Source organism: Embiotoca jacksoni, unplaced genomic scaffold (assembly GCF_022577435.1).
Source record: "Embiotoca jacksoni isolate LCO1_2020_lvr unplaced genomic scaffold, fEmbJac1.0.p SCAF_21, whole genome shotgun sequence".
Taxonomy (NCBI): Eukaryota; Metazoa; Chordata; class Actinopteri; family Embiotocidae; genus Embiotoca; species Embiotoca jacksoni.
The window spans coordinates 5,261,795-5,282,169 of NW_027185352.1; the positions used below are offsets into that span (position 1 = coordinate 5,261,795).

General features: G+C 44.3%; 1 protein-coding gene across 2 annotated transcripts in view; it reads right to left on the reverse strand.

Moving 5' to 3' along the window:
• Positions 1-3,074: 3,074 nt before the first annotated feature.
• arid2 (AT-rich interactive domain 2) overlaps positions 3,075-20,375 on the reverse strand; it is a 36,913-nt gene continuing 19,612 nt past the window's right edge. For both annotated transcript variants that reach the window (XM_069156528.1, XM_069156527.1), the window contains 16 exons: positions 19,849-19,916; positions 18,259-18,328; positions 17,523-17,773; positions 15,585-15,681; positions 15,264-15,473; positions 14,836-15,000; positions 13,510-13,588; positions 13,247-13,381; positions 12,737-12,942; positions 8,919-11,317; positions 6,680-6,822; positions 6,458-6,596; positions 5,809-5,894; positions 5,517-5,640; positions 4,946-5,037; positions 3,075-4,759 (listed from right to left, as the gene is read on the reverse strand). In XM_069156528.1, coding sequence (XP_069012629.1) covers positions 4,648-4,759; positions 4,946-5,037; positions 5,517-5,640; positions 5,809-5,894; positions 6,458-6,596; positions 6,680-6,822; positions 8,919-11,317; positions 12,737-12,942; positions 13,247-13,381; positions 13,510-13,588; positions 14,836-15,000; positions 15,264-15,473; positions 15,585-15,681; positions 17,523-17,773; positions 18,259-18,328; positions 19,849-19,916 — 4,376 coding nt within the window. In that variant the 3' untranslated portion in view covers positions 3,075-4,647. The remainder of the gene's footprint in view (positions 4,760-4,945; positions 5,038-5,516; positions 5,641-5,808; positions 5,895-6,457; positions 6,597-6,679; positions 6,823-8,918; positions 11,318-12,736; positions 12,943-13,246; positions 13,382-13,509; positions 13,589-14,835; positions 15,001-15,263; positions 15,474-15,584; positions 15,682-17,522; positions 17,774-18,258; positions 18,329-19,848; positions 19,917-20,375) is intronic.

The following is a 20,375-nucleotide window of genomic DNA, read 5'->3' on the forward strand; positions in this document are numbered from 1 at the left end:
TCATTTTCAGTATTAGTGTGATTACAATGGTCCAATAACAAAGCAAAAAGCTATCGCTTCAGTATAAATGTGCTATAAATATATTTATTATTCTGTCAGTAAAACAAAGGCAGTATATTTTATATTATAATGTGAAAATTGTCTCATAGAGATGTACCCACAGAGAGTTATCACCAGCTCTACTATTAGTCTCACAACTCACACCGTCCTGACAGAGAATCAGCAGTTCAGTCAGTTAGTAGCTCGCTTGTGAACAAAGAAATAACAGTGAACAAAGTTTTGAACAAAGCAGCCAGACAGATGCTTCATTGAGGAGCTGGTGGGAACCAAAACGGAGCAAAAGGACAGGAAATAATAAAAGAAATGAATGCTCGTGATGATAAGCTCTGTGCCAACAGAGGCAAAAGTAAGATCAAGTTTGTTAATAAGTGGATGATTACAACTTCTAGCGTCCACAATTAAACATCCAATCAAAGCACTTTAGCGCGTGTGTCCCTCCGGCTGATCCAATCCAGCACCAACCATCTGGTAGCCTCGAGCACTTCCTACTGCTGTAGTTGATTATTATTTTAAAATAGCAACATGTACATTTGATATGTCTGGTTATATTTACAATTGTGATGATGTTGTCAAATGCCTTAATGGAAGTAAAAAAAAAAAATGCATTGGATCTGCCTCATGACTTGTATCCACTCCCAGATGTGATGCTTCAACTTTCCACCAAATTTCACTTCGGCCGGTCATTTTTTCCATTCAGCTGGCAAACAGACAGAAAACAGAAACTTCTTGACGACACGCACTTTGTAAAAATAACCAAATGTTATTAGAAATATTTTAAAAGTTTGTCATATTGTCTTTTTCCCAAAAGACATATTGACAAAGCAGCGGTGTAAATAATAAGATTAAAAGTGGCTGAATCCCATTTTGCTCACTTCCGTGTAAATGACACCTGCGCTACTATTATTAGTCTAAATCTGAAAAAGGACTCAAAGATATCTGAATGTTATCGATTATTTAGTGTTATTTTCTAAGACGAGGGGTGTTGAATCAGGCACCAGCCATGTGCTGTATTTGAAATAAGATGCCTGTGAAGACAGAAGTAGTTAATGCTCAGATTAGGAAAACTAATATTAGGGCTCAGATTAGGAAAACTAATATTAGGGCTCAGATTAGGAAAACTAATGTTAGGGCTCAGATTAGGAAAACTAATGTTAGGGCTCAGATTAGGAAAACTAATGTTAGGGCTCAGATTAGGAAAACTAATATTAGGGCTCAGATTAGGAAAACTAATATTAGGGCTCAGATTAGGAAAACTAATATTAGGGCTCAGATTAGGAAAACTAATATTAGGGCTCAGATTAGGGATCTGAGCGGCGGCACGATGCAACACGGAGGTTTGATGAATAGAGAAAGTTTCCTGTCGTGTGAGATTATGGACAAAAGATGTTTTGGGAGCTGTGGGAAGTGAAGCGCTCAGCGAAGTCATTAACAATTTAATTATGTGGAAAGCAAGGAGCCAAAGGAAAGTGTCCAGTGGTTAAACAGAACAAAAGGACGAGCTCGCGGGGTTTAATCAGACACGAGGGCTGTTTGAAGTCCCGACGACCGAGCACGAAAACTCTGGTGAACATTAGAAACTTTGGCATCTGGTCAGACGTCTGGTATGAACAGGTGGAGCTGCGTTGAGCCGTCGGATGATTTGCAGTCACACCTCGTGTGTAAAACATCGTTCAACGTATTAGAGATGCTGTGTAAATCTATATAAATCTTATAAAAGTGGATATTGATATGATGTGGAGCTCAGTTTGGAGGATGTTTCACCCGTTCAAGTCCTATTTATCTTTTATATTTCACGTGACTATTACTCATTTTCTCAAAGATGATTTTCTCATCACAATTTTACCCTTCTCGTTTATGCCCCCAATTTTTTAATTTTTTATTTTATTGTTTGTATTTGCATTGTCTTACCAGCTTCTCAATTACCTGTTGAATTGTGAAACCTGTATGTTGTTATACAGATCAAGCTGAGCTGGTTTAGCAATAAATATCTTCTCGTTTATTTTCAAGCATTTATACTTTGAGCTTTAATCATTTACCGGCTACGTTCAGTTTCCACTAAGAATTGTTCACCATTAATAACTTTTGAACATTATCTTTTCGTTCAAACATATTTCAAACATCAGTATTTGTTAGCTTACCATTGAGTTATCCACTACTTTTCATTAACAATTCAACCATTTATCCTGAACTTGAATTATTTCAACTATTCCTCATCAACTCTCGGCCATATTTTCACCTTTTATCAATAACCTTCAGCATTTGTCCACTAATGTTTAATTATTTTAACTGCATATCAGCAACTTTTAGCTATTTATATAAACTTTGTATCCATTAAGCCCTTTCTAAATCTCTTTTAATCATTTATGAATTACTTTCAACTATTTATCATCAGCGTTTAGCTTTTTCTTCCTCAATAACTTTAAGGACAGCATCTGTCCACTGAGTAATTAACCGTTTATCTGACTTAAAGCTAAAACTCTCAACTAATCAATAACTTGCAGCTGCCTATACATTACCTTCTTATCCACTAAACCTCTTTAAGAAATCTATTCAAACCGTTTATCAATTACTCTAAACTAACCGTAATCAGTATCTTCTATTTGAACATCTACTTCACTACTTTTAACAATCTACTTCATTATTTTTTACCAACTATCCACGACTTTAAGCTTCAACAATACTTATTTTTAAAAACTAAACAAATGTATTGATTAATCCACTCGGCGATATCCATAACTTTTAGCTAACGAACTCCTTATTTTCAGTTTTCACTGTATCATTTACTTTTAGCCAAGTGGAGAGTTGTTTGCTTGACAACTAGGTTTCGTGCACTCTCAATCACATCACCACATTTTTCAGTGAAATGATCATTTCTATTTTGTCACATTAGTTTGGCCCAATGCACAACTTTCCATGTATTTCAATGACAGTTAGAAAAAAACATAAAAACAAAAGACGGCAAAGTAGGAAAACATTTGGGGGAGAAGAAGCAAGAAACGAGAGTAAACCCAAAGCAAAATGTTCAGTGTTTTATTTAAAAACTATAAACAGTCACCAAAGTAAATAAAGCCAATCTCTAACAGACTGTTAGGTCTATGTATAGTCACACATCCTACTGACACCGCAGAAATGAGGATGGTTGGGTCTCCCCGGTCAGATGCTAATACGACAGGCAGTCTTAAAATGTTACACAACACACGGTAGAGGACAGTCTGAGGACGTGAGCCGGAATGTGGCATGGTATTAAGAATGAAAAAATAGTACAATAAAACTCCACACTATATTAAGATAGAAAAAAGTAGTGAAGAAAATATCATACCTGCACGTAAAGCAAAGAACACAGGAGAAAACCTGTATAAAAACTCCATGTATTTAAACTAATTTACAAATACAAAAAAATTTTGGTACGCGCACTGTGCCCGTACAATGACAAAACGCTTACAGTGGATATATGTTACTTGTGTGTGTGCGTGTTGAGGGGAGGGTGTGCGAGGGAAGAGGAAGGGAAGAGAATACCTTCAATATTTTTTTTTCTTCTACAAAATGACATGAGATATATTATTCCATACTCTTTCAGCCAGCAAAATGAGTTCTACAAGGTATTATAATACAAAAAATGTCACAGTTCCACAAAAAACTGTTTTTCCCCCTCCCTAAGCTTTACAGCATCAGTACCTTTGCAGAATTATTTACAGGTTTTTAAGTACATTCATCCACTGCTGAGTATAGAATCACATTAGATACAAGTGACCAGGGATCATAAAAAAAGCACAAAAAAAACAAAAAAAAACAAAACGAACGAAAAGAGAAACATACTACTTTATTCAATCCTGCCAAAGTAATGCTTCTATTACTCCACAGAGCAAGTTCTCCAGTGGCTGCATCGGCATGAAAGAGGATCTTCTTTATATATATTCACAACATATTTACAAGATTCTTTTTCATTAATTGTAATGGTATTCATTTCAATAATAAATAAGTGAAAATATATTGACTCAAGTAAGAAAACCAAGCTACCAAGTTTCTAAAGAAAACAAACAAACAAAAAAAAAATTCTCTGCGCCAGTTGCCAGCTGAGTCCTCCTCCACCCAATCCTGTGGGACGCCTTCAGGAAACCCCGCCCCCTCCCCGCCCACCGCCACTCACGGCAACGCACACGTCAGTTCATGGGACCGAGAGAAAAGGAAAAATAACCCAAAGAAACAGAAAAGAAAAATGTGCTCGTGTTCGGGGTTTCGTCGTGGAGTCCCTCGGGGAAGCAGTCTTAAAGAGCTCCCCCTGGTGGGCAGCTGGTGGAAGACCCCATGGCAGTTTATTTTTTTTTATTTTTCCTGTGTGTGTTGATGGAGGAGGGCGGGGGTTTTGAACACAGGTTGGCAAGGAAGTAGGCGAGGGATGAGAGGGAGGCTGGGGAGGGGGGGGTGGCAGGCGCGGCAGATGGAGGATCTTTGTTTCCGGTTCTCGCCCTCTGCTGGACCCCCCCACCCCCCTCCCTGCGGACCCGCTACTGCTCCTCTCGTCTCCGGAGAGGGACGGGGGTGATGTAGGTGGGTGGGTGGGGGTTTTTAGAGGTTGTCCTTTTGGCGTTAAGCCTGGAGAGCGCGTGTCAGTTCGTAAAGGCATTTGGCGAGCGTGGTGGAAACCTCCATGTTACTTAACGCGAGCACAGAGAGGTGCGTCTCATGCCTCTTTACCAACCTGAGAGAAAAGGCAAGAAAAAAAAAACACACAAACCTTAAGTTCAAAGTCCCTCAAACAATTAAATCTCTATTCAAACACCCGGCGGGGATCAAAACAAGTGAGACACAAACTTATCTCATTTTGGAAACAAATTTCGGATCATTGAAGCTTCTTAAAATTCCTTCAATCCGGCAGGATACTTACATGCGACCGCAGTCCGAGTGCTTGGCGATGTTCTTTAACGTTAAGGCAGCAGTTAGTCGTATGTGTTTGGTCACTGGTCCCTCTTTCTCATCCTAGGAAAGGAAACATTTAGATATAGTCATGGTTTCACAAATAGTTGGGCAGGTGTTGCAGATAAAGAGCGGCACTATCTAATTGTTATTTTTCCATCTTGAAATGTTTCTAGGAGACTTCTTACGCTCGTAGTTAAACGTAGCAGGGTGCAGCAGCGAAGGCTATAATAAGCAGAATCACTAACATCCTAGGATGTTCAGCCTAATTGTCAATTATAGAAGCATCTTTTTTTCTTTTTTTTTTTCTAACCTAACATCGACCCGGAAAAGACCTAATTCTTCTCTCCAGTGTTTCCTGACCTGTGTGTGAACCACGAGGTGACGGAAACTGGGATTTAAATGCTTTAAAGCAGTTTATGTTCACCTCAGCTGACCAGGAGCTTAATAAGTCATACAAAAGTGTGTGTGTGTGTGTGTGTGTGTGTGTGTGTGTGTGTGTGTGTGTGTGTGTGGTAATGGTCAGCCTTGTTGCTACTCACAGTGAAGTCCCTGAAGACCAGGTTTCGAGAGCCTCTGCGAAGGGCCATGAGAGCCGCGCTCGGATGATTGACGATTGCTTTCGGTGCTCTCGGTGCCGGAGTGCCGCCTGCCGCCGGCGGAGTCCTTTACAACACATCACGCATTAATATCATGTCAAACGCCGTCGGCGGTGAAATGTTTGCTGGAGACGTGGTTTTTAAAACAATCTACATCATATATCAATACTTAATATTTGAAGTTTTAGTTCAACACGTGAATCATATCCAGATGAAGAGAGAAGTGTGAACGTACTGGGAAGAAGACTGAGTGGGACTTTGTGCCTGCTGCTCCTCTAGTTTGAGTCCAGCCAGCAGAGCCTCTCGAGAACAGTGCTTATCCTGAAAAACACAGAACAGAAACACTTCAAACTACACAGTATTTGGTTGTTGATACTCGAGCCTGAACGATATATTGTCTGGATGATTTAATCAGCCAATATTGGCCTTTCGGAGATATCTGTATCACCGAATATGTGGATATGAAACTTTTTTTTTTTTTTTAACATAATGCAGAAAAAGATGCTTGCGATAGGAATTGTTCGACGTGTTCTTTTGTTATTCATAATTCACAGTGAACTTTACTTTTTTTAGTGTCCTGATGATCAGTGTGGACAATAAACTGTAAAATATCCTGCCTTCCTTTACATATTTTTGTCATATGGTTCAAAAGTGTTTGATCACCACATTAATATATATTGTATAAAGAGAATAATGCCCGATATTGATATCGGAAATAGGAGTTTTTGTTCCCCAATATCGATATCGGCCCCAAAAGTCCAGCATCCGTCAGGTTGTAGTTGCGACATTAGAATTTGTACAGTCAAAAAGTAAACAACAAAAACAAAGAGCCTAAAAAAAGAGATCTTGTACTTTGGGTTGTAAACAAAGGGGCGTTTTTCTACCTGTAGATGCGTGATGCAGGACAGTCTTTGCCGGGGAAAAGGTTCACATCCCTCCCATTGACAGTGACCTCCGTACACATCTTTTCCACCGTGTTGCGTTGCTGCGTGGTAAAACACCTGAGATGGTGTTTCGAACCACCTGCAGGAGGGAAACGGGGATAAATCAGCAGAAGCTTTACAAACAGCAGCGCATCGTGAGGTGAAGGCCGTAGGAGACCGTACCGTTTGCAGGACTGCCACAGACACTTGAAGTTCTGCCCTGCTTTCCTGCTCTGCTCTGGCGGTGCTGCGGAGGTCTGCTGTGCTGGGAGGTGGGGGCTGCGGTTCCCCTGTGGGGCGGGGGGCGGGGACGGGGTAACAGTGGGCTGTGGAGGAAACCGCATTTTACAAAAGTTAGGACTTCATGTGAACATTAAACAGATGGAGACACTAAGCGATGACCCTTCAATTCAATACAAAGAGTCAGGTCTTACTTACACATATTACATCACTACTTCTACGATATATTTGTATAACGAGGGAGGGAGCCTTCGTTGGAGCGGGGCTTGTTGGCTGAGATGTAACCGCGGCCTGTCTGTTGGCAGAAGTTGTTCTCTCAGCTGTTTTGATATAGGAGGTGGGTATCAGTGAGGGCCACATGGTCTTAACTGGCCTCACCTTCTTAACCTCCAAACACTCACTTTAGAAAGCACTAGATTATAATATTGTCCTATTAAGGATATATCGATCTCGGCATATATGTTGGTAGATATGAGAACTTTTTTTGTACAGCACATAATACAGAAAAAGATACACGGGTTAAATTAGTGTTTTAAATAGTGATTCATAATAAATTCCCTGCCATGTTTACAGTTTCAGTGCACTGATGCCAGTGTGTAAAATATATATATATATATATATATATATATATGTATATAAATATCTGCAATATATAGATTTGGGAATTCTTTACTCCCAATATCAGTGTCGGCTCCAAAATTCCAGTATCTGTCGAGATCTAGAAACTAGTTTTTACTAAAAAAAAAAAAAAAGAAGCTTTTACTGTCAGAATCATATCTTTTTTGTAGATGTAGAAGACTGAATTGGAAACTTATGAAACAGGTAAAAAAAATTTTTTTTAAAAAAAATCACAAAAGCTTGCAGATAGGAGATGAGAAGCTTTACATTGAGTCTCTTCTAACAGACATACTGGATGAAGAACGCCGAGAACAGAACTTCACACCCTGGTGCTTTATTCATGTCACCCGGATGTCAGCAGATTGATTCTTTCCACAGAGCACGAGTCAGTCATTCTTCACTTAACCTCACATAACCCGACACGACAGCCGAACACTCGTTGCTTCAATACATTAAAACTAACGATAAACATCAACCTCTTTTTCCGTCCATCTCCTGCACGTGCAGAAATTTGAAGCGACTGCAGCGCATCTGTAATCCTCGTTAGTCAGACATCAGTCTGCGGCCCGTCAACAACGTCAATTCAGTTACATAACTCACAATAAAACACTGTAAAAAAAAAAAAAAAAAAAAAAAAATTCCCTGTGAAGTTTTCGGCCCACCGGTGGCAGTGTGGAGCAATGTTTGGATCGAGTCCTCCCAGCAGGGACACGAGGACACGAACACGGGCCGCACGTCGGACAGAAGCTTCGGTGTGAAGCTCTGACTGTAACGCTCATTAAAAGGTCTCTCGTGGTGTTTCAAAAATAAAATTACATTTCTTCATGCAACTTCTGTCATTAAACAGCAACAGTCTATGCAGCTATAACAGCTGTAGTCTGTCGGCTGCAGACATGATTTCATTCTGTCCTACAGCTGAAGACATCAGACACCCAGGTGGCTGCTGGGGACAGTTGGACGCCTTGAATGGAGACCGCAAAGAGCTGCTTCTGCTCCCTTAATGAACAAATCCGGAGTCAAATCCAGAATCTCAACCACAGACCAAGACCACAAAATACAGCTTCTACATGAATGAATTCACTTGCAAATGTCTGGTTTAGAACAGCGGTCTGGATATGGTGTCCCGATGGTGGCACAGTGTGCAGTTTAACTCACGATGCAGTCATCGCAGTCAAGTTTTTGGAGGAAAAGATGTGCAAACATGTCTGATAGAATGTAATGAAATATAATGTGTTCTGATAATGAACCTCAAATTAGTAGATGTAAATAAACGCTTTTTAATATGCAAAATGAAGCTGCCAAATTATCTAACCGAAAGACTAAGAGGTCAATTAAAGAAACCTTGTTGTCACATGACTTGGTGATGCAAATACTCCAGTATTTACCTAGAGAGAGTGAGAGAGAGAGAGAGAGAGAGAGAGAGAGAGAGAGAGAGAGAGAGTGCGTATGTGTGTGTGTGTGTGTGTGTGTGTGTGTGTGAGACAGACCTGACACCGAGCCACGCTACAAGAAGACAGTGTGGGTAAATGTGGCGTGCAGCGAGACGAACCCTCCAGTGACTCACCGTTGTGCCAGCTGCCTGTGTGGGCGAGCAGTTCCTCTGCTGAGTGGCGTTCTCTATTGCTACTTTGGCTACTGTGCTTGGGTCTGTTCCTGCTGGCACCGCCACCATCGTGGCACTGCTGCCCGCGTTGTTGGGGTCGCTGATGGTGATGATCCGCACTCCCACTTTGTTGGGGATCCCCGAGGACGGCGAACTGCGGTCCTCGTTCTCGGCCGGCCTCTTGAGGCCTCGAGCCTCGGGGGCCACTCCGTTCGCAGGAAAGGCGGCGGGACTCTGGGAGGTAACAGTGATGGTGGAGGGGAGAGGGGAGTTGGGGAGCAGTTGCTGTCTTAGCACAGGCGAAGAGAGGCCCGGCCCCAAAGGTCCATTGGTTAATTCCGAGGGAGGCCTGTTGCCTACTGGCTGGGGTCCGTTGGCCAGGCGCTCGGCCTGCTGGGCTTTGGCAGTATCCTGCTGGGGTGGAGGAGGACTCGGGAGAGGAGGTTCAGAGCCGTGACTCCTGTCAGAGGGGCCGACCTCCCCGTTCCCCAAGTACTGTTTGGAAGCAATGTGATTTGGAATGTTTTTGTTAAAGTTGCCACCACTGTCACCCCGGTCAAAGTCACACACCCCGTTGACTAGAGTCTTTTTCGGGTCGGGGTTGCCCTCAACAGGCGTGTTCGGGCCCGGGGAGAGGGCCTGCTTCCCATTGGCAGGGTGACTCTCCGTAGCCGGGCCGTTGAGTGCTCCCTGGCTGTTCCCTGAGTGGTATGGAGGTAGATTAGACTCCATGCACTTCCGACCATTTAGCAGCTTGGCACCTTCCGCAACGTCGCCATTCCTGGTTTTGCCGTTGGAGGAGTCTCCGTCTGCCAAGGAGGAGTTCTCCATCACCTCGATCTTCCTCTCATGGATATGCAGCCCTGTGGCGTCCTTGGCCTCCTCCTCCTTTTGACAAATGATTTTGTCTCCTCTGAGGGGAGCTGGCAGTGGTGGTGGTGGTGGTGGAGCTGCTGGGGCATGGTGGGGCACTGTTCCAGTAGAGAAAGGAGGAGGGGGGACGCCCGGAGCCACAGCGCCCTGGCTGACAGCAGCGACGGCAGAGGGGGAGGTGGTGAAGCCAGTGTTGGGGACCACGGTGAACGTGACCTGTCCAGCTGCTGTGGGGCCCTGAATGATGGTCGCTCCACCCGGACTACTCGTGGAAATGAGCTGGCCTTGCAGGAGCTGGACCGTCTGGAGGGCTGGAGCTCCTGCAGCGGGGAGCTGGCTGGGAACCAGCTGGACATTGAGCTGCTGAGGCTGAGAAGAAGGATTCTGGGTGCTGTAGCCGGCCTGATAGATGACCTGCGGACTGGGGGCTATCGTGTTGTTGGGAGGCGGCACCTGTGGAGCAGGTAGGATGAGCTTTCCTCCTGGCGTCGACGGCCCTCGCTTTGGAAGCAGTAGCTGTTTGATCAAGCTGGACTCAGTGGAGGTAGGCTGAGAGGGAGGAGGTTGGGAGATCATTTGGAGAGGTGGCTGTTGTTGTTGGTGCTGCTGTGGATGCCGTTTCATGGACAGTGCGTGGCTGACAGTTTGATTGGGCTGGACCTGGGTGTTGGAGTGAGAGGCAGGAGGTGGGCAGGGACTGGAAGCAGCTCCGGGCTGCCCTGCTATCTGGATAGTCTGGGCACCGGAAATGGTGGAGGGGTTGGCAAGAACTATCTGGTGTATGGCGGGGGCGTAGGCTGGGTTCTGCTGCGGGTTGGGACTGACTATTACTACGCTCTGCGCCTGCTGCTGGTTGGGAGAAGCTATCGTGGCTGCTGGTCCACCTGACTGGTTTGGTGCTGGCTTAGGGGCGATATTCTGAAACGTGACCCGTGAGCCCTGGGAGTTGGGCACCCCCGCGATACTCAGCGCCTGACCACCCCCCACCTGTACAGAAGAGGAGGTTGCAGATGCCGCGGCGACACACTGAGGCTCTGCCTGGGGAGCTCCGCCCTGAGGCCCAGACAGAGGAGGCGTCTGAGGGTGCTGGGTGATTGGAGGGCACACACCTTGCACCCGGGCGGTGAGGATGTGGCCCTGCGGTACCTGTTGAAATAGCGTGACAGGCGCCCCCGTGGGGAGCATGGGGGAGAGCTGCTGCTGATGCTGAGCCGCCGGTGGAGTGGCGGGGTTCAGAGGGCTGTGGTTTTGGGTGGCCGGCAACGACGTCGGAATCTGGACCACCAGACCAGGTCGGACCTGCTGCTGCGCTGCTGCCAGAGGATTTGGTGGTAACTGTGGAGGCACCTGCGGGAGCACCGGGTGACGGGAAACGGTTGAGTGGCTTGCCAAAGAAGCCATGGATGGGGCGACCACACCGGTGGTGAGGCTGGGACCCAGGGCCCGGACGAACTGGGGTCCGAGACTCGGATGCCCGGAAGGTAAGCCTGGAAACACATTAACATACAAAGAAAGAAGAGTTTAGGAACAAGATGCGACTTCAGTTCCACTGTTACTTGAGTACAAAGACGTTTTTAAATCCTTTGACACGTTGTCTCTATGCACATCATTAGAGGGTTTTTTTCCAGCAGCAGACTGGAGCAACACTGGTGATCACATGCATCAAACAATAAAAGCTGCTGCCTGGCATGAAGGCATGGACTGTATTTATCAATGGGATTTTAACAGTAACAGTAGAGGTCGATAACCAGGACTACAATGGGATACACTCTTACAGCAGATGTGACGTCCCTGGGCCATGTGATGGGATTGGTTCTTTGGCCTGCCTTTTGCTTCCTTCTCCAGGTTTGAATTTGTGGCTCCTAGTTTGCACCAGTGGAGGAGTCTATCAAAGCTGGATTCCTCCCAAAACGGCCCCCTCTCTCCCACCTGGAAGGCCGGTGCCTTTCAAGCACCCGACTGTCTCGGTTTGGTTGGACTGTGTTCGATTTATCATTTGCTTGAAGTCAGTTCTAAGTTAGCCTTATTTGATCTGTTTGGTCTATTTTGAGTTAAATTTAATATATTCTTGGCTTGATGAAGTTGTTACTGTGTAGATCTACCTGCTTTGTCATGTCCTGAACAAGCTGGGCATAACAAGTGGGGGCTCGTCCAGGATATGAACCCGCAGTAGATTTAGTACAACACCTAGGATTTCTAGTCAATAGTAAAGATGCCATTTTGGTGTATTTCACATCATCAGTGACTTAAGTGGGTCATATTTTGTGAGCTAGTTTATAATGAGCTGGATGTTCAAATGATTCTCAGTCCTTTGAACTTAAAGATGTAAAAACATTTAGTAGGAGGATGGAGTACTTCCTCTGTGTCTTGTAAGTGCTTTAATATGTTTGAGATGCAAGCAGCAAGAAAATATCATCCGACCACAGATCCAGAGTTCTGTCTGTTGTGGAGACATAAATAACACAAGCCTGCCAAATGTCTTCTGTGTTCATCCCATGACATGTGATGCAGCTTAGCTGCCAGGCTTTCAATTTCACTAGTGAGCTGCTCCAAGTAACGTCTCTTCCTTTGATCATTTCCTCAATATGTTTGCCTTTGTAATTAGTTCAGCCATGCTGGTCCCAGTGGTACCAGCTCTGCTCTCTCTGCAAGGCTGCCAGCATCCATCTCCACACTTTCACTACCTTGGTGAGCCTTTTCTTTTTTTCCCTTCACAGCTCGTGAGCATCTGACATTTAAAACATGTCTGTTTTGAATGAAACCTGTCTTTTTACACTGTATAGTTTTACGTGTAGCTTTTTTTTTTTTTTGACCTCCTGGTAGTTTGAGTTCTCAGAAGAGAAACTGTCCCATTATCACCTCCAAAAACAAAACGGAAGAAGATTGATCAATTGTTGTGGTCCTACCTGGAGACGGGGCCGGAGGGTCTCCGGGTGCTTCATGTCGAGCTGCTGGAGGCGGAGGAGCTGCTGCCGGACTCTGCTGCTGCTGGTAGTACAACTGGATGGGCAGGGGGATGGCCCTTCGCCTCAGCCCTACCAGGAGGATCTGAGCCTGCCCGTTGGCCTTGGGCTCCTCTTGCCGCCGCATCGTGTGGTTAGGGAACACAGTCCTGTGGGGGAAGGGACCGTTAGGAGATTGCTGATTTCAAGTGCAAACTGCAAAAGGTGCGATAACTTAGATGCGTATTAATTGATACAGGTCATTATTTCAGTGCACATTTTTTTTTATTAAACTCAGCTTTTCGATCCAAGAAAAATTCAGGTCTTTCATATTTTCCGTTCTACCAGCTCCCCTGCTAATATCATTAATAAACACAGAATTGTTATGCTATCTGTTCTCCAGTGAGGGCACAATCAACGCTTTGTGCTGGTGGAACATTAAAAGAGTCAGAGTGGGGAGGCGTCAGGACTGACCGCAGACATTTGAGGAAGCCGGTTGAGTTCAAGATGTTGCTGCGTCCCATTTTGCTGCACGTGGCCAAGTACTCGGAGTACATTTCTGATCGAGACACGGAGCCCTCGGCGTTCGTCTCAAAGTGTGCGTTTAGCCTGTTGGAAGTGTGGACAGAGAGGTCAGGACGGAGCAGACGAGATGGTGATCAGAAACACTGCATTTCTTTCCTCACAAACATCATTCTCTTAGTTTAAATAATCATAATCCATGTGTATAATCTTACCACTGCAGTATGAATTTCTCCCCATCCAGTTCAACAATACCAGGTGGTGGTTGGGTGGATTGAACTGCGACTCTTGTTACTGCGGAGACGAAATGTATTTGTTAATAAAAAAGGCAGTTGTAAACCTGATTTAATACTAAAGAGTGCACTGGGAAGCAAAAGAAAAACATGATGAATTTGCTCACTGATTCCATTAACTTGAAGCTGGTAGTGCTGCTCATGTTACCCACTAGATGTCAGCAAACTAATAACTTTGCATTAGTAGCCATGTGCAGCTCTGACAGCTCAGGAATGACACTTTCCAAGGTTAGTAGGGTTTCCTTTCACTGAGGGGGTCACACCTGCTGGTTCCCACACTCATGCTGCCGTGAGCTGAGAGCAAAGCTGCGTTACATCGGCTTTGACTTTCAGTTGTTTGTTTCTTTCTCTCAAAGACAGAAGCGGAAGGTAAAGGACAATCTTAAAAAAGGTCAAGAACACTCAATTGTTTTTATTTGTAGCTTTTAGAAATGATGGTTCAGTGCTTTCTGCTGAGGCTATATCTTTATTTTTTAGCTTCCAAACACTTGAATGTAAAACCGTTGGAACTTGTTTCATCCCAGAAAGAAAAAAATAAATGTCATGTAGTTCAACATCAACCGTCCTCTTTGATGTGCGATTGTTTGATCAATAATTAGAAAGTTAGAAATCAGAAGATTTTGAGTATCGTTGAGCAACGCAACTGCTGCAGGAGGAAACTATTTTCATGCAACCATAAAGTCTCGCATAAAATAAAAGGTTGTAAATATTTATCAGGCATTTCAGTCGAAGACACAACACTGAGCTCCAAGACGGGAATATTACGTGACTCAGCAACAGGTGAGCTCATCAGTGGATTATTGTGACACTGTAGTTGGTGTCTGTTCATGACTACAGCTGATGCTGACACACACACTCTCTCTCTCTCTCTCTCTCTCTCTCTTTGAGTGAAGTGCAGGCCTTGTTTGACTATGTATTGATTTGAATTGCCCACAAACAGCCTTCTGTTTCATCTCCTGTTGGACGAATCGTGGTGAAGCTTCTCTGTATTATTTTATACTTCGGTGCCACGTGATCCTCTGCATTGTCTGGACGGCCCTCTAAATGGTCCCCTGTCGATGGTCAACTGGACCATCACTCAGCACCTCCATCATTTCACTTGGTCTGCTCTTTGCATTCTACTCAAGATGAAGCGAATCATTTTAATGTCGCTGTCATCTGTGTTTGTCTAGCAGAAGGAAGGAAGTTGAACCCTTTCAGCTGTCTCAGCAATCACCCTCTTAATTGCATTGATGTAGAGACACCCACCTGGTGCTGGTGTTCCCTGCACGGCTGCAGGTACCTGCTCTACCAGCTGTGGTCGGACCTCGGCCGCCTGGTCAGCGCTGGCCTGATGCTCGATCAACCGCACCGCCGTTAGGGCGTCAGGGCCAAACGTGTGAAGGTCAACAGATACTAACCGCACTAACAGGTCTGACGGGGAAGGAGAGCAGAAAAAAGATCATCATCACAATTCAGCTATTCAGCAGATCGATGGAAGGTCTCATTCCTCCAGTAAGAACGCAGAAGTCATTTGAACGACTTGCTCATAAATGGAAAGACTCGTGTGATCAAACTTGGGAGGCAAAACTTTCCAAACTCTGCTGAACCCTCAGAATGAACCACAATTAAAAAGTCTCGCTCTGTAGACTTCCAAGTTGTGTTTTAAAGGACGTGAGACGGTCATGGATTCGTACCTATACTATGGTCGACGGAGGCGATCTTGCTGCAGGGGATCTCTCCGAGCTGAGCCAGCAGGTATAGCACCTCTAAGGAGGCCATGAGGACCATGAGGTCAGGCAGGGTGAGGAGCATCATCACCTCCCTGTACGAGTCCTGGTCCACGTACTCACAGATTAGCACCCCGTTGTCATCCGCTTTGCTGAGGTTGCCCAGGATCTCCATGGCTGAAGGACACGCACACAAAAACACATTTAATTCCGTTCCTTACAAATACTTTAATGACAGCGCTTTAAGTCCCCATATATTCAGAGAAAAGCCAGAGGCAGACAGCTCACCTCTCATTTTGAGGAACCTGTCCCTGGACATCAAGCATTTGGTGATGGTGTGAAAAATCAGGTGCGTCGTCCGAAAGTCAACGGGGTCCAGCTGGAGCTGCAGAGTCAGACATGATTTATACAACAACACTACCATCCAGCAAGTCAGCTGGCAACACCTGCCACATTCATCAAAAATATAGTACACAGTGAACAGCCCTAACAGTACTGGATTTTTAGGGCTGATATTGAAATAGAATTTTCACGTCATACCAATAAATATATTAAAGTTCACGTGAGCTTCTGCAAAGAATTCACTGTCGGACACCTTTTCATTCTCAACATTCATTTCTAAATCTAAGTCTCGAGTTCAGTGTGTCTATAGCTGCTATAAAATATGATAATCCACCTTGGTCACATGGATGTGGAAATGTTATTCTAAAACGCAGACTGTTTGGACGAGAACGCCATCTGTCCTCAGTTCTTATCAGACCGTACCTATAGCTACAGCTGACCGTGTTCGTACAGATACTGCTGCTGCTTCCCAAATGAACCCAGCAGGCGTGTTGAATGCATCTGATTTTGGAACAATGTAAACATGTTCATTATGGTGCCTGTTTAGCAAATCATGACACCATTGCTGCCAACGCCGTTTACTCCTTGTGAAGGGCAGCAGTTGGCAGTGCTTCGCATGATCTCATTAACATCAGTGATTTGTTGAAATGTTCTGCTGGCTGGTCAGCTGATAGCGTAACACCTCGGCATCTTCTCATTTCTTACATGCCACATTTGGCAGTTTACAGTGATAACATGGATTTCACTTCAATTTTGTAACAACAAGTCATACCGATGTCGTGCTTTCCATTAAACAACTGTTCATTACAGTCACACTGATATATTGGCCAGCCTGTGTTATTATTACAGATATATCAGTGCCGGCGAAGATGTTGGTGAATATGAAACTGTTTTCACAGAACATTATAAAGAAAAAGATGCTGAGGTACATTAGAAAATGTTCTATTTGTGAGTGTTTTTATAGCTTTTTATAATGATTCATTAATGAAGTTTACACTGATGCCAGTGTGAATAATAAACTAACATATTCTGCCTCCATTCGATGTTTGTGACAAGTGTGTTTGATTACTGCAGTGGAGGGATCACCGCAAAACAATAACCTGTATATACAGGATATATGTAAACAATATCGGTCGATCTATCAACATATCGGCCACCAACATCCAGCATCAATCAGACTATAAGCCGATACTACCTTTTGGAATAACAATTATATCTGCGACAGCTTGCTAGTTAATTAAGCAAACATGAACTTCATAATAATAAAGAGTTATACAGTGAATGGGTTTTTCTACTTGTTTTAAATATATGAACTATAAGCCCACAAACTAGTGTACCATTACTGATCTGCTCCTCGGAAATAACGCTTCTGTAGGCAGAACGCTTTCTTAGCTGGACATGCTAAAGATTCCTTCTGCTTTTTCTCTTGTGTTTTATGGTTTTGGAGAAGCTGAGAAAGACACCACCCACCCACCTCCTGAAACACAGCATTATTATCTAAAGCTTAACAGATGCTGTGTGTGTGTGATTGGATAATCTCTGCAGAGGGGAGGGGTTTAGCAAACGGTCAGACTGCAATGAATAATGTAATATCCTTTTTTTCAAATGCCACTGATATCACATTAATATTAACTGAACTGACTTTCTCATGCTCCACTTCAGACTGTTTGGGAGTAGAAATGACAGTTTAGTGTGTCACCTACATTTGGGAGCAATTGTTCCCTCAATTAGACTCTTCACTTTAACTACTTTACTGAACTGGCCCAAATCCCCAACAGCAGTATATAAAAGGGCACCTCTTTCTGAAGACATATTTATTATTTTTTTAGTGTACTGCCACTCAGTAACAGCTTTCACTCGGTCCAAATCCAGAACCAGACCCACCTCGGCAGCCACGTTGCCCAACGTGTCAAGTCCGAGCTGTCGGAGTGAGATGAGGTTACAGTGGGCACAGAGCAAAAGGAAGCGCAGGCACGTTCGGTTGGCCGCCAGCAGCTTGACGTTGGCCTCCTCGAAGGAGAGGTTTCGGAGGATAGTGGCGATCTGCAGCACCCGCTGGGCCTCCATGTCACTGATACCCGAGTTCCGCGGCGGGTGGAAGAGGCTCTGCCAGCGCTCCTCGCACGACCTGCCGTCTGCGGAGAGAGAACAGAGGGGCAGCGTTTCAGAGCCCCGTGCCAGATGAGCATTTCAGCACATATTGTTATTCTGTGATTAGAATTCAGGAGATCACGCTGTAAGAAAAAAACAAACCACACAGACATAATTCTGTTTTTGTAAAATAAAGCATTTCGCTTTGTGTTGTCGTGTTTATTACAAATAGCTGGTGTAGCATTTCTCCAAATGGTGCATATCTCCTCTTGTGTTGCCTTTTTTTTCTTGCCAGGCATCTTTATTTTTATTGCAATAAGCCTACGATGTGAAGTGCTGCATGTATGCAAGGTTGGGACATTAACCACCGAGGAGAAGCAGGCATTACGCAAGAAAAACGGAAAAGGAAGTACGAGTAAACACGGCCCGCACTCTTGAGCATGTCGCAGCATTTTAGGTGTCAATAAATGCGCTGTGGGAGCGTACAGGTGTGCATCCTTTTATTGCTTTCTGTGGCGAATGTGTTTACCTTGTGCTGGGCTGTTCTTGTCCCAGATCAGCTCCCTGACTTCAGCGTCCTCCACCACCTCTTTCCAGAACTGTGAAAAAGGACACAAATCTGTTACCTGTGCGTTTGAACAGATAGTGATAATCCAACCGTGGCCAGATTGAGCAGTAGTAGTAGCAGCAGCTCTGACTAATATCAGTCACCACAGCATGACTATAAACAAAAAGTTACAGTGAGGTTAAGATGTGCAGAAGTCAATCTGACTCACTGCCCAGCAAACACTTTAACCTCAATGCAGATGAAGTTATTCAACGCGTTCTTCTTCCTCGTCAAAACCTGCAGCCACCATTTCCCACAATGAAATTGGCAACAGTCAGAAAGTCACGGGTGTTACGCTCGTAGCCTCGAGCTGCTAGCCTCAAACAGAGATGAGGGGGAGGCTGTGGATGTCTGGGAAGCATTTTCAACTTTACTGTATTCAGACCACAGCTGACATCACCCGAGTCCATTTATCAAGCAGCACTCACGCAGACCAGTAAACTGACTCTGACGTGGAAAATTGGTGAAATAGCCTTTAAATTTGGCATCAGCATACTAATCCTTTGGGAAATTAAATACAACGTACATTGTGTTAGTACAGCAATCTGAATTGTAGCTCAGCCTCTCCCTGGACAACGTACATCAAAGCCTTTTGATCAGAAGTGTCTTTGATCATGAAACTTAATTTTTATAGCCAATTGTGACCCCGGACCTCCTGAGGACTCGCAGCCACAACAGTGCCCTTATGACGGAGGATAAATGGAATACTACACTGCATTATTTTTGAGTCATGATGAGACTTTTATGCATGCATATTAAATCAACTGAGATCAAAGTGATTTGACCTCCATTCAGAGTTAAAGATGCCTCGGAGGAAACTGCTCTGCGAGGTTCTGCTGTGAGGATTTACTGCAGGATGTCTGCCAGAACTCACACTGTAAAGCTGACCTACTGAACCGCCGGCCTGCAGCCCGGATACGGACACTTTGAAATGTTCTATGGCCGTCCGCAACAGAATGACCGCAAATCAGGCTGAACTATAGATATACAAGGATGAGAGTTAGTAGGAGCTTCAATCTTGAGTCATAGAGGATCCATGTTGCCAACCTTGCTGACAGGATGGCACGGCGAGGATCAGGGAAACCCCGTGTGCGTGTCAGTGACAGAATGTGCTGTGGTTGGCTGCGGCAGGATTATATCTGCTCTGCATCTGCTACTCGCTCAGTCAAGGCCCGCATTGAGAAACTCACATTACTTAAGCTAACAACAAGCTTCAAAACGCCTCTCTTGAAGCTAAAGAGACGTGAAGTTGTGGCAAGCTCACGTCGTAATATATCTCTTAATATTATACCGCAAGAGTCATTTGCAGCCACTAATTGACAAAGTATTGTATTATCCCATTTGGCCCGCTTGCTATCGAAGTTGAATAACGCTGCTATAAAGAGTGAAACAGATGCTCAGTGGCTTCTCAGTAAAAGCAGTATGTATATATAACGTCCACTGCAAAAGACGTATTCAGCAGAAAAGACACAACGGGTCACGCAAACTCAAGACTTTTTAAAAATACTTTACCTTGACAAAGTCCCGGCAGGTTTTCTCCTTCCAGTCGGTTCCAAACACCCCGGAGAAGCTGCCTAGCGCTGCAAAGATACAGAAGGAGGGTTAGCGGGAGCACCACGGTTCAGCTGCATGGTATTCTTTGCTTCTCCCTTGTTCTTCAATTCCCCCTCGATAGATTATATTTAAGAGGCGCTAAGAAGAAAGAACCTTTGATCCTACAACAAGAGAGTTACTTAGAGAGGGAGTCGTGCCCCCAGAATAACTGGTCTTCTTGAGGGCTGCACAGTTCAAATGAAAAGGAGGTTTTACTAAATAAAGTTATGGTTACAAAAATAAATCATTTGACATTTTAAATTGAGTCCTTGCGTTTTAATCTTCGACAATATTAAGTGAAAAAAAAAAGAAGAAAGTCTCTCATACAGGCTTCTATGATGAGAACTGAGTGGAAGTTTACAGGTATATTGTTTTATAATCTAAATAACAAAAAAGTTTTTAAAATTGTAATGACGCGTGTTTACAGACCCCGTTGTCTGGTTTGT